We start from the raw sequence: 15,243 nt of genomic DNA, 5'->3' as shown, positions 1-15,243 counted from the left end.
CTAAAATACCGAGCATCGACCCATGTTTCAATTGTTGCATAAATCTCAAAAATGATTTTTTTCACTTTTTTCGAAAAAATCGTTGGCTAACCCCTTGCCGAAAAAATTTGTATTTTCAAAACTATTTTCCATCCAATCGAAATACACATATACAAGGTATTCTGACAGACGGCTATGCCACAGCCTTTAATTTTTATTTTATCTTATTTGATTTGTATATATTATCAACCAAATTTGTATATTTAGTTGAGATTTTTGTGAATAAAATATCTATCTATCACAAGGTATTTAAAGCTCCACCCCAATTGCAAACCAAAAGCTTATGCGAGATGTTCGTTTCGGAAATATTGTTGAAAAAGTAAAGTTACTGAATTTCGACCCAGCCTATCACAAATTATCTTTTGATTGGTTTATTTCCTCAACAAAGCCTCCAAACTAGATGAGCTTTTCACAAATATACAGATCATTGACCCACCTTCCAATTTATGCATATATCTTAAAAATGATTTTTATCGGTTCTTAGAAAAAAATCGAAAACAAATCGAAAATACTGTTTTCCACTCAATCGACATACATGGTTGACTACGGGGGAAAAGTTTAATGGCGTCAAGGTTTACTCATTAAGCACTAGGGATGTTTTAAGATGAACTTCGTCGATTCGACGAAGCATATCCTTAGTGTGCGTTGAAAATGCATAACCATCCAGGGTTAATACAAAATTCTAGTAGGGTTTCACTTAGTGCCGAAAAAGTGGTGCTGTTTATAAATAAATTAGGTGACACTGAGAGCAAGGGCCTTCTAAATTACAACTCTCAACCATCCCTGTGTGCGATTAATGTTTCCAAGGTTAATTATTTAAGAATGCATTTTTCATGACAAGATTACTCTTGGACGCAAGAGGCAAAAAGCGTGAAAAAAGTGTTAGATATCACAGGCAGGGATTATACAAAAGACTTTTGACATGACAGTCTAACGCACTAATAAATCATTCCACAGGTACTATTTCCAGCAATTGCAACATAAAAAATTGAAAATGCTTCAGTTTCATAAATACCAAATTTGATTCAGTCGGCCAAGTGCTTTTTGAATATTGTTGGTACAGATTAAATTATATCTCTGGCACGAATACGATAACTTTGGTGCCAAAAAAATATTATAAATTGTTGAGTTCTGGCTTTTAAAAAGCCAACAAGATTGATACAAATTACTTCAGTAAATACACATTTCTTTTATTTTGTTATGGTATACAATAAAAACAATATTAAAATAACTTATTGCATATAATAGTATAGGTAAACAGTTCACGTTTCAATAACATATTAAAATGTAAATACAAATAGTACATGTACCTACTTATTTTATTTGCTCAACAGTACATTTAAAATGCATTATGAAATAGGTAAGTTTTTTTTTATTAATCTATCAACTATTTAATAACATTTACTTACATACATATTCATTTTTGTATAACATTTTTGTTTTATAAAATGGGAGAGTGTGTAACAACATTAACTACCATTTTAAGTATAAATATTTGTATGTACATAAAATGTTTTAAAACTAAGTTTCCTAACAATGCCTAACAATTATTGCCTAGAACTAACGTTTTTTGTGGATAGCTACCATTTTTCTACTAAAATATTATTTTCCTATTATTATTAACAAAAATTAAATATTAGCTTTGTATTGGTTTCAAAAATTCAAATATATGTAAATACATTTGCTTACATCGTCCTTATGATTTCTAATTTTAATTTATTTTAGTTTAAATAAATTAGAAATAATTTTATGTTTCGTATGTTTTCCTTAAATTGAATTCATCTACATAGGTATTTGAAACAAATTTATAGAGTTACCGCTACATACATAATAAAAACTACTACTCATCATAAAAATAATTGTAACATTTCATATAGTTTAATTTTAATCAACGATTGTCATTTTTAACATAAATATAGGTACAATAAATAATAATAATAATAATTGCAATCCACGTCTACTCTTTTAATTCCACTATTTATAAACATTATTATTTTGAATATAAAAGAAGATCCCTCTTGTTTTATTTTGTCACTGTTATACTTATTTTAGTGTTTTGTTATAAGTATGAGATACTTTTAAAAAGAATATTATAAATTGATTGTACTGCAACAAAATACTAATTGAATTGAATAATTATTTGACTTAAAATAATAACTAATTAATTATAAACGCTTTATTAAAAAAAGTAGGTTTTGGCATCAGTTTTATATATTTATATGTTATTCACAATCTGGTTCAGGTACATTAATCATCTTCCGGTAACATTTTTGAAATATAATATGCACATAATGGTTAGCAGGGTGGTTAGTAATGGTGGCTTTAATTGTGTATCTTTTAGGAATATAATCTGGTGTTTTTTTTCAATTTACTAAGCTTAAAAGATGATTTACCTAGTTTTAAAGGATTTTAACATCTTACTATCTCTTAACAATTTAGCAGTTTGCTAAACCCATATGACATCTTTACAATTATTCTTATAAAATTTTGACTGGAGTTAAGAGCCTTGCACATGAGACCGAACAACGAATGGACGAACAAACGTGATTTTACATATTGCAAAAAGTCAATTTCAAACAAAAACACACTTAAATTATAAAAAACCAATTCATACTTATGTCAGGATAATAAAATTTGCATTTTGTTCTCTATAATAAGAAAATTTTGTAAAAACAATTTGGTAGTAACGAATTGCAGTGTGTTTGCTACGAACTGTCAAACTCTATTAGCGTTCCACATACTCGTATCATCCACACTGCAACGAATAAATTGTTCGCGCTGAACTTAACCTGCAAATTTGAAAAGGGTAATTATAAATTGACAATTAGTGGCTGTCTGCGAATAGAAATAACGCTCATGTGAAAGAAAAATCAAAATATGCGAGTATCAAAAGTTCGCAGTTCGTAGCTCATGTGCAAGATGCTTAGATCTTTAAGGTTTAATTATTCTGGAATTAGTTTGTACAGTCTGACTGAAAATAAAACATAAGTTCAAGCCCATAAATCAGAGACCAGTCAATAGCCAACAGTGGACGCGTTATTTAAAGTTTTTGCAAGTCAATTCTACTACTGTTTATAAAAAATAAATCAATTTAGTCTTGATCCTAATCTGTCTAAACACAAATTTGCATTGGTTTTGCATTCCATGGTGCAAAATAAATTGATTTACTTTTGGTTAAAGATCAAATCTTCAGATCTGAACTTTTCGGAACGAAGTTACACTAATATAATGACAAAACAAAACAATTCCAATTGTGTTCCATGCGCCACGAAAAAAAAATCAATTTTTAAGGAAATCTGAATTTACCCATGGAAAACCCCATAAATTAAGTTCCTCTTCAAAAATTATTATTTTAAAAACTGCCACTATACAAGTTTCTGTATTTTGTTTTAACTTTCATTTCAAAAAAAAAAAAATAGTATTTCTGTTAATTTTTGACATATTAAATTAAAAAATTAAATACATATCGGATTTATTAAAAGGGCCTTTAAGCCCTTTTATCTAACGCCTTTTTAAAATGTTTACATCATTGAGTGCGTTCTTACAGTGCTTATCCATATTACATTCAAAACATTTAATTTAATAAAATAAGTCTACATGGCTATACAAGTTAATGTTAAAAAGTTACAACAAGCTCATGTGGAATTAATTTATTTGTAGTATTTTACTAAACAATCTTCTTTAAACACCTAGGGGTTGGATACACCTAACAGATTTTTAAAATATCTAAAAAAACTGTTTAAACATATTTATATTTATATTATGAAAATGCCGACCATTACCTTACCTAACGTAAAGCTTTAAGAAACAATAGTAAAGACTCACAACTAATGATAATTTCAAGACAATATAAGTCAGATATTCAAACATTTTAATGGTTTTTTGGAGGATGAAGATTTTAACATTGCAAAATCAATTCACAGATTTTCTTGTTAAGGACTTGGTTGTTATTTAATTTTTTTCATCGTAATAGGTCTTTTTTAAAATACCTTCATGAAACGTTATTAGACGAGATTCAAATTCGATTGTTACAAAAAGAAAACTTACTTTTGTTGAAAATAAGTGATCGACTGATTTGTATAGTTTAAAACAAAAAAATAAACAAAATATAAGAATGTTAAGGGCACATTACTACCATTCTGTAAAATAAGAAACATGATAAGCATAATAAAGAAAAAGCCCTCAAAACTTCACTTCTTACCCTTTCAAAAATATGAATTTATGAATAAAATTATCGCAACTCATTGTTTATTTTAAAATTGACATGTAATTTCTACCGATAGCTGTATGATTCACATTTTGACAAATTTAAAACCACGGCTTTCATATCGGTCTACACTTAAGCAAATCTGTTAACTTAACAGTTCTTAAAGCGAATCAACAGAGATCTGAAGAACCGTGTCTATGGGCAGGTTCAGACAACATAAGGGTTCTCATTTGATGTCATCTTCATTCCATTTCATTTAAACCAAGGCAACGAATTAGTTTTTTAAGTGCTATGAAATTTAAATGTAGAACTTTAGTTCACAAACCTTTACTTTGAGTTCATAGTACAAAAACTACCAAAAACATTATTGTCTACAAAACAGATTGTCTTTTTACAGAAAGCATTAAATGAATTTGTTCAGAAAATAAATAAATCATAGAGTAATATAGTTAAGCTTTCAGTTGAATGAAAAAATATGATCCACTGTCATTTTAAAGTAGACTTAAGTTAATAGTAAGGGACATTTTTCTTGACTAACTTTTTTGGCAACTGGCCAATGAGATATTAGAAACTTGCCTAACTTACAAGTCCCTTAGGTTGTCTAAATCTGCCCTAAATTAAAAAAAAAAAACTATTTGTGCGCAGTTCACTTTGACAGCGCCTTCCCATTTGTACCTATTCGAGCAGTTAATCGAATTGAAATTAAAAAAACTAAAAATAATTATTTAAATTGTTTCCTATCTAGTCATTAAGGTTTCCACTGTAAGAGTTACTTCTGGTTGTTTTCTGACATTGTTTTCAAAAACATTCGGTGTCCTTGGCATTCGAGTTTCTTCAAAAAGTGGAGGGCTTCGGTTCATATTGCTATCTAGACTACTATGATGCTGTGACGAGGCAGGAGACAATGGAATCTCTTCTATTTTTTCGAGATCCTGGGCTATTGATGTCGAACTAAGCTTGTGTACCCGCGGCAGGGTACACTTAGGGCTACAACGATTTTCTTGTAAAGTTGGAATCTCAAGCATGGTTGTCTGTTTACCAACAACTGTGGTCGTTGCTGTTGATATCGGCAATGACACCGCAGTTTGAGTACCGTCATCACGATCCAAGCTGAATTGACGTCGCAGAAGCCGACTAGACCCTGGTTTGCTGTCAAGTTTTGAGCAGCTATACATGTATTTACCATCGTAAAATTGGGTTAAATTGCTTTCACTAGGACTTAAGCACTTATAGTGGTTGTATGGTGAACTCAAATCGATCATTTCCTCTATTTTTTTGTACAACCGTGACGAGGATCCTCCCGTCGAACCAGGTAGTCTATTGAAGTTTTGAGGATTTAATAATTGATCTGGTTGAATGTCATTAATTTTTCGAGAAGTTGGACTCGCACTGGGAGTTTTGGTAGGAAACTCAGGCATAAGAGACATATTTGTTCCGATTGTGTTTGTTGAATTTGAATCCAGCGAATAAGAATTTGCCATGTATGCACTTAAATCTGCGTTTGAGGGTGGAGTTATTTCGACTTTAACTTCGACAGCTTCACCTGCCAACAGAGACGATTGGCTTGAGGAGGGATTTGTACTATTACGTGATTTGGTAGCAAGGCCTTTAAACGTTATCGAATTACGAATAAAGAACTCATCAAGGCTGGAAAATAAATTATAGTGTCAATTAATGCAACTAGAAAGAATTAATAAGTAAACGAAATTGATGCATACCCATGTGACTCTCTGTTAAGCAATCAATATAAAAAATAAAAGTTATTAACTTACACAATTTACGTTTTCGTTTGTGTGTTTTAAATAATACATACAAAATACTAAAATTTAAATAATTTAACTAAATTAATCATTAATTTCAACCATGTTTTATTCCGTTGCCATTATGTAAAATTTAAATAGTAGCGTAAAATAATTAGGTAGAGTTTTAAATAAAACGTTTGGAAACGTAAATTAATGTTTAATTTAGTTTATTTTATAATTATTTTTATAAATTATTAGGTATACACTTTATCTTAAACCTGCAAGACTATAAAATGTATTGTATTTACCCAATAGGAGGGGGAACAGGGAGTGTTTTATCGAATCCCTTTTTTCCCAAGAGCCAAAACGTGTTCATAAGACCCTTTCCTTTTATTTCTATTAAGCCTCTTGGTTCTATTTGGTAGTTATTGGTAGCTTCAAGACGATCTCTTGTCTCCTGAGACATGTGTATTCTCCAGGATGAGCCTTCAAGTAAAACAAAATTAAATCTAACGAATTTTAATAATCGCAAAAGCATCAAAACCTAACCCGTCGATTCCATTCGTGATGCTGTGTTTACGGTATCTCCAAAGAGGCAATATCTAGGCATGGTAAGGCCTACAACCCCCGCACAACAAGGACCTGTATGAAGTCCAATTCTTAGTTGCAATGGAACCCCTGGTAAATGTTTGACACTGAACCTTCCACTCTGATGCAGCAAATCCAAAGCCATTGTCGCAATTTGTTCAGCGTGATCAGGAATTCGAACCGGAAGTCCACTTACTACCATATAGGCATCACCAATTGTTTCCACCTTTAATAAAAGTGTGAGGTACTTTTGAATTTTTTTTTTAAGAATTATTTTCTTTCAAACCTTATAGACATTGTAGGCGTTTATTGTTGCATCAAATATTGTGTAAAGGTCATTAAGAAGGTCTACAACCTGTACAGGGCTGCAGTGGGCCGCGATTGTTGTAAAACCAACAATGTCACTAAAATATATCGTCACATCGGAAAATTCTTCAGGATCGACTCCAAGTCCCATTTTGAGTTTCTCAGCGACGGAACTGTGAATGAATTTCAAATAATTTTTTTAATTTTTCTTAAGAGTGCCATGGAGATGACCCTGACTTTAAGCACAAGGACTTAATATTAAATACGTAGATTAGCTCTCACAAATAGTTTTTGAAATATTCAGGTAAAATCATAATATCATATTGTATAACAGTGAAACGAAATATAATTTATATTCCCAAGACAGGACATTAATAAATTCTTAATTCTACTAGGAAAATATAGATACAGCACATCATTGCCGTTTAAAATGTATATACATACTAGCTGACCCGACAAACGTTGCTTTGTCATATGAAAAATTTCTAAAGAAAATTTTGATAGAGATAAATAATTTATTTTAAGTTTGTAAGGATGTGGTATATGAGTGGGAGAGGTAAAGAGCACTGTAAACGGTGACAAAATATCAAAATAACAAACACAATTTTCTTAATTTATTAAAATTAATTCTTTTAAATTATATACATATCGCTATATATCATAATTAATCAATTCCTTAATGATACAGATTGAACAATATTTTTTGTGATCCCATCTTTCGCCAATACACACTTACTGGATGGTTTGCCCACTTGATAGCACGCCACGTTTAATTGTCCGTGTGAAAACAGACAGACAGCCGCAGACATATGCTCATCGATTGGCCTTGAGAGTTATAAAGAGCCATTGCAAATGCCAATCTAATTGGAAATTGAAGGCGTTTAAATTGAATTGGCACATCTGTGGGTATAAAAGGGATTCGTGGTAATACTATGTTTTCACCTCTGAATTTGCCATTTAGAATTATGGCTTCGAAACATTTTTCTTAATTTTTTAATTACTAATCGCGTCCGTTGCACAACCGTGATGAGTTCAAATTACGAAGCAAAATTACCGGAGATCCAACCTTTAGTCGGAAATTATGCGCTGGCATGAATGGTAAATCCATAATGCATTGGATAATTTACAGCATCGGTAGCATCACAAACTGTATCAATATTTGTATGACACCAAGTCTCCTGGTAACAAATGTTGTATCTTGAGATTTATTTCGTTGACATTCACATTTTTTCTGCTAAAATTATTCTTTTACATTGGAAAACATCTGGTTAATGAGAGCATCTATTTAACAAATACTCGTGCAGAAATCGACCTTTAATTTAATGCATCCAGTTTCATTAGTAGTAACTATAGCGTCGCCTATATCAAACAGTTGTTTGAGAATGTTTCAGCGGATGGATCTTGAAACATTTGAACGCTCATACATACTTTTTGCTGTATTTTTTCAACATAACACCAAAGTGGAGATGATTTTAAACACGCGTGGCCATGGATGACTGTTTTTTATATTTTAATATTTAATGGCAGTTTGAGTATAGATTGAGCTGTTCTGCCTCCATCCAATTAAATTGCCGCAATCCCAGAAGATGCAACAGCCAATGCGATACCATTATTTTATCGTATTTTGGAAAGAAATGGCGAAATAAGGAATCCACCTTGTCCTGTCGAAACTGCGAGCATGATGTGGTCATAAATACGAGTAGTTCTATCTTCTTCATTCATTAGTGGGACATTGCGAGCAACAATCTCTAATATTTCTACAGTATTCTATTGTAGTTCACGATTCAATTCAATGTCTATTAAATCAGATGCATTTCGATTTGGTAAATACATACCGAAATGACTGAGTGGTAAGTTGGCAATGATAACGCAAAAATCCTCAATAGCAATCAATGCTTCATTGTACATAGAGTCACTGAATACAATCGTAAGATCGTTGCACCGTGTACGATGTTGATGCAATCAAACAACAGCACTTAATATAACAAATAGATAAAAAACTATTCTCATTGAAATTGGTTAAACCGTTTCGGAGGAGTATGGCAACTAACACTGTTACAGGAGAATTTTATATATTAGATGTGCCAAAACGTTAGCCTAAAGATTTGAGTCTTAGATATGTACAACAAAATTAATTGGACTATACTTTATAAATAACTATACATTTAGTGCGGAAGATGTGGCACATTTGCCTCGATAATTACTACAAAGCTGACATTTTTCGAAGATGGATTTTGCGTTGCAAAAGTTAGAGAAAAAAATGGTCAGCATGTTAGTGAAATAAGAATAATTGTCAATTTCTAAAAATCCGAAATTTGACTTGTTCATAGTCATACCGCTATGAAGTGTGCGCTATGCCGCTGTTAGCATCAGAAAACTGGAAACAGGTCACCCAGAGCAACATCTGCATCACCTCACCAAGATTGAACCGAGGCCGACTGGCATATAGTCTTCAAGTCTCGTGAGCACACTAGATAAACTTAGTAGAGTGTGGAGAAGATGAAGTGAGAGATACTCTTCGGCAACAATTGCCCAGCAGGAAATTTTCTGGGGAGGTTCCGTCATTGTGTGGAAAAGAATTTCCGTTCACAGACAAAATTATTACATCACCAACATTCTAGAGGAATATGTTTATTATTGGTAAAATTTTCTTGCTGATGCATGAGAATAAGAAACCTCACGTTGCCAGGTGCGTTACGTCTTGGCCTGCCATGAGCCTGGTGTGTGGGATCTTCTGGGAAAAATAATAAGGAAGTGACCTTTCCTTCCCGAGACATTTTAGGCTGCGATTCGCTCTGATCGAAGAGTGGGATAATTTAGACGACGTGATTGTTAAAAACCTTATTTAAGGTATGACGAGACGAATTTAAACTTTGATAGATTTAAGGGAGGCAATACCCACATACATAAGATTAAAATGTTATGTCCTGCCAATTTGTGTTATTTCAAGTTTCATTTTAAAGTTGTTCCCATAAATAAACAATGTTAAAGTTAATAAACAATACTTCAAAAAAGTCAATTTTTAAACACTTTAAAATTTTTTTTTGTAACATACTCGTAGTGTGGGTTCTGTCCGAAAACTTAGATGTATGCTGCAAATATTTCCAATTAATTATATATTTTTTTAGTTTTGGATAACTCTGCATTTCTAAATATATGATGTGGTTTAGAATTAAAAGGAAAAAGTCCTTAGAATGAATGTACCGGGATGTTCAAAAAGTTATAGAGATCGGATAAAAAATGAAACATTTATACAAGTATATTGTAAGGCCTATGAACACAATTAAAAACACCTGAGATCAAACGAAGCATTATTTTTGCTAACCACTGTTTTTCTTTGTGCTAAGAAAGCAATTGAGTATAGTAAAGCCCTCTTCTCGAAAGTATTTGAATACACGCCCACAGGTTAGCGCAGTAGATGAAGAGGTCATATTAGATGGCGCGCACAAGTGGATAGTTACCTCACCCAACTTGCCGTGCGCAACTGGAGACATCTAGCTTGGGACCGATCTAGATGGAGAAGTTTGTTCGGTAGGGCCCTAGTTTACACACTAGCACCACCTTAAGTAAATAATTAAATTGAATAAAAATACAAAGGCAATATTTTCAACGCTTATTGATATCGTAAAAAATAGTTCGGTTTGCTTTTCTTTTAATTTATTGTACACCTAATAAATATTTTCAAATACATACATAAACTGAATATTAAGAATGCATTTTCTTCAGAACCCACATTTCAATATTGTTGAAAATTATCTTAGTATTGTTACTAATTACACCTCAATTTATGGTTGTTGTAAACTTTATGAGGACTGTTCCATATTAAAATTGTTTAATCATTCAAATATTTAAAATAAAGTGGTGTTAAATTCACTCTACAACAGTATAAACACGCTACGAACATTGCACATTGTACGCATATATATACCATATTTAAAATAAAATTTACATCCCATAATCTATATTCTTCATTTAAATTTAAAACAGTATTGATAACTTTCTTTTTTGTTTGTTTTACTTATGATTGCAATCGACCCATCATCTTATACAGAAGTTTTAAAAAATTAAGATTCAATCTCACTCATTTAAAAATACAATTCCTTTCATTTCTCACCTGGGAAGCATACGGTTTAAAAGCTGTTCAGTCTTTTTCCTTTCAATATCCAACTGTTCTGTGCGTTCTCTAATTAATTCCTCCAGATTGTTAGAATATTTTTCTAGCATTTGAAACATCGTGTCGACAAAGTTCACCTTCCTGCCATGATTAAGCATCTTAAAGCGCTCGTACACTCTACAAAGGGAAATAACAAGAAGAAAATGAGCTCTAGTTGAAAATTTCTTTTGTGAGTGTTTTTTTTGTTGTTTAAAAGTGTTTTAAGGACACTGAATAATTCATTTACGAGTTAAAATCCGGTCTCATGTCAGGAGTTTCCGCCCAACATTGACGCATGATGTTAATAGCTTCTGGTGGTGCAGCACCCTTTGAAACGGACGGCCGTATAAGTGGGGGTGGTTTTTTAATTTTCGCAATGATTTCCTCCGGCGACAGTGACAACATGCAGTAGGGTTCGCCTCTAACCACAACTTCCTGCATTATAATTCCAAAAGAGTACACATCACCCATTTGGGTACCACCACGATTATGTCCTTTTAAATTGCGTAAAAGCTCTGGCGCTGTCCATAATAGCTCTTTGGGGGTTTTATTTGGGGGTGCTATTCCTTGAGCTTCGTAGAAAGATGTGATTCCATAGTCAGTTATTTTTAGTACCCAACGTGCATCAACCACACAATTGCGAGATGTCAGATTACCATGAAATCGTAGTGGCGAGGAATGGAGGTATCGCATGCCTCGCACTAAATCGGTCAGCAGACTCAGGCGAAATGACCAATCGAGTTTTATTTCATCCATTATTAGAACATCCTGCAAACTGCCTCTTGAACAGTAGTCAAAAACCATGGCATTACGATTAGGATCACTTAACCAACCTGCAAACAAATTTGCGAAGTAAAAGTTACATAAAAAGCTTTGTTTTCAATAAAATGTTATATTTATGTACCACTAAATTAATTTGTAAATATTCTAAAATAACGTAGCTTTTCCGACAATAATTAAGGTTGGTAAAATAAGAAGTTTTAACTCAAAAAAACGAAGAAAGGGATCAAAATGTAAATAAAGCCTCTTCGATTTACTTTTTAACATTTGTTTATCTTTTATAACACCTTTACTCTGAGAAATTTGATGAATTGAAAAAGGCTGGTTCTTTTGACATTTTTATTGGGGCTTTGGGGCTGTCTCAAATACATAGTTATTGTTAAAAAAAACAACAAAATTCAGCGAAGCTAAAGTTATATCTTCATTTTTACGCAATGAGCTCACTTATGGAAAAAACATGAAGAGGCAAAAGAGCTATTCTGGCTTCACATGATTATACCGCCAAAATAAGAGAAAAAAAGCGGTTTTAAAGCCAGTGTTTTTACGGTTGAACATATTATTTCGAAGGCTAATCTCTTGAAACAATTGAAGCTAAGAAAACCCTCTTGATGTCGCTCGTAAAGTTCCCCGAGTTCGGAATGGTACTGTGTTATTTTCACCGACGAAAAAAAGTTCAACTTAGAAGCCCCAGATGGATTTAATTTCTGTTTTCACGATCTGCGTAAGAAGGAGCATCAATTGCATCGTTTGCACAGTCGTGTTCTTATAGAGTTTCAATTTCTGACAGAAATGCACAATCGTACATTAGAGTATTCGAAAAGGTTTTCGCTTCGTGCAATAATCTGTTTGGTGTTTTGCCGCGGTATATATAACAGCAAGACAACGCACGCCAAAATCGTAAACAACTGGAGTGCCAATACGTGTCATAGTTGGACTGGAAACCATACTCACAAAACTTCCAATTTCGATTTCAGTATAGACCAAATTGTTCTTGTTTCAAATTAATTATACCTTAATAGGAATAGGACTATTTTTGTTGCTAGTTCTAATGTTTTTGAACATTGAATACAAAAGCAATAGGGTTTATATTTAAGTGAGCAATACTGCATAAATAAATGGGTTTATGACACATTTTTTGACAATAAGAGTAAGTATGTCGGTCATTCCACGATTTCTCTTGCTTAAAACCTCAAAAATATTTTGTATATATATTTTTAACTTCCCATAGGAAGTTATTGTAATGAATCCGATTTGTCAAATTGAAAATTTTGACATTTCTCGACGTTTCAAGGTCCTTAGAGTCGAAATAAAAGATTTTTAGAAAGATGTCTGTGCGTGCGCCTGTACGTACGTTCAAATAAATTTTGTTATACAGATAATAAGGCAGAAAGATACAGAAAGGGCTCTCAGGGAAATTGCGTGTGTGGTTTTCTTACCATAGCAGTTTGAAAAAAAGGTGAACATTTCTTACGAACCAAAAACGCTAGAGACTTGAAGTAAAATTTATATTATATATTGTAACGTGATATCGAAGAAGTTTATTTTTTGAAAAAAAATCCATTTTAATCAAAAAAACTGAAAAAAAAAAATGTGTCACCTTCAAAATTTTACGACTAAAATATGAATTTATCTTCAAAATAATTTTGTGCAACGAAGAATAATGTTTTTGACATCTGATAAAATTTTGAGAAAAATCGAATTGACAGTTTTTTTTTTATTCTTGGTTGCATTAAATTATTTAGAGATAAAATCATTTTGTGGTACCCGTGGCATGATGGTTAGTGCGTTGGACTGTCATGCTAGAGGTCTTGGGTTCGATCCCTGCCTATGCCATCTAAAGTCTTTTCGCGGGTACTGCCTCTTGCGAGGAATTGACAAATTCTCCAAGAGTAACTATTGTCATGAAAAAGTGCTTTCTCAAAATTAGCCGTTCGGAGTCGGCATATAAACTGTAGGTCCCCTCCATTCCTGACAACATTACTCGCACACAGGAATGGTTGAGAGTTGTAAGTCACTAGGCCTTGGTTCTCAACGGACTGTCGCGCCACCCAATTTATTTATTTATTTTAAAATCATTTTTTGGTTATTGAAATATTCGAGGTGTCAATTGATTGTTTTTTTCCAAAACTATGCTAGTTTCGTATCACTTCACAATATCTATATATATAAAAATGAATGTTTATGTATGTGTGTGTCATCTATGAACTCAAAAACTACTGGACCAATTATTATGAAAATTGAAAATTTATATGGATTTTTCCACGGAGAAAATTTATATGATATGCTCATTGATCAACCAAGTGCGAATCAAAATCAGGACATGTAATTTACGCAAAACGTGTATAATGAGGACATGTAATTTACACCAAACGTGTATAATGAGGCAAATAATTTTGTTGAAGACACATGTTTAACAATCGCTAGCAAGGCATTGGCGCAACTGGTAATGCGTCCTACAAACAAGCCTGCAAACAACTTTTTCCGATCATGATTTGAAACGAGAATCACGCTATAATTATTACAAACTGGAGACATTCGTTAGGACTAATATTCCGCAGTTGTTTCCAGAACAAAGCAATGCGTATGACAGAGTTATGCGTGCAATTACGGAACAATGTATTGGACTGCTATTCATAGATGCGCCCAGACTTTTCTTCTTTTACTTATTTTGGCAACCATATACGATCACAAAATAATATCGCACTGGCATCTGGAATTGCGCCAAACCTTTTGGATGATGGTCGCGTTGAGTAATGAAACTGCCGTTGAATTTGCAAAACACTGAGCCACCAACATGCAACATCAGCAAAAACTCTGGAATGGTTAAAGTACTCCAAACGTGTCAAATTATCATATGGGACGAATGTACAATGTCTTGAAAGTGCTTGATCGTACACTGCGAGATTTGAAGGAAACATATGGATCTTCTGTGGCGCACTCATTTTATTGTATGGTGATTTTCGAAAAATACTGCCCAATAACCTACGTTGAACACCCGTTGATGAACTTAATGCAGGTCTTAAATCATCGGTTCTATTTCGTCATTCAAGCACAAGGACAATCGTTACAAGTGTGTGGATTACATTTGAAGAATCCATGCTTCTAACATGTATATCTCTATGTGGCTTGCTCTCGTGTCGGAAAGCCTTCTAATTTATTGGTCTATGCACCAGACTTTAATAAATATTTAATGGAAACTAATCTTTGCAATTTTTTCAAAATAAATAAAATGGCTTAAAATGAATTGAATATTTGTTCTTTTAACTTGTTTTTCAAATTTATTTTCGTTGTTGGCGTAGCAACTTGCTAATATAATATACAATTTAATTCAAGTTACAAGTTCGTGGCATATTTTGGGTTAACCAAAATTTTGTTGTTTTTTTAATTTTTTATTATTTTTTATCATTCTCTGGATAACAAAATTTATT

The 15,243-nt window shown here is 32.6% G+C and overlaps 1 protein-coding gene across 1 annotated transcript in view; it reads right to left on the bottom strand.

The window, feature by feature from the left end:
- Nucleotides 1-1,208: 1,208 nt before the first annotated feature.
- LOC129939981 (uncharacterized) overlaps nucleotides 1,209-15,243 on the bottom strand; it is a 72,807-nt gene continuing 58,772 nt past the window's right edge. Inside the window, exons 9-15 of the mRNA XM_056048192.1 lie at nucleotides 11,283-11,868; nucleotides 10,997-11,173; nucleotides 6,863-7,055; nucleotides 6,538-6,802; nucleotides 6,297-6,474; nucleotides 5,965-5,976; nucleotides 1,209-5,893 (exon numbers count right to left, since the gene is read on the bottom strand). Coding sequence (XP_055904167.1) covers nucleotides 4,984-5,893; nucleotides 5,965-5,976; nucleotides 6,297-6,474; nucleotides 6,538-6,802; nucleotides 6,863-7,055; nucleotides 10,997-11,173; nucleotides 11,283-11,868 — 2,321 coding nt within the window. The 3' untranslated portion in view covers nucleotides 1,209-4,983. The remainder of the gene's footprint in view (nucleotides 5,894-5,964; nucleotides 5,977-6,296; nucleotides 6,475-6,537; nucleotides 6,803-6,862; nucleotides 7,056-10,996; nucleotides 11,174-11,282; nucleotides 11,869-15,243) is intronic.

The sequence above is a fragment of the Eupeodes corollae genome, chromosome 1, assembly GCF_945859685.1.
Source record: "Eupeodes corollae chromosome 1, idEupCoro1.1, whole genome shotgun sequence".
Lineage (NCBI taxonomy): Eukaryota > Metazoa > Arthropoda > Insecta > Diptera > Syrphidae > Eupeodes > Eupeodes corollae.
Note: the sequence above shows the minus strand (reverse complement) of the source record. Positions and strands in the feature narration are given on the sequence as shown.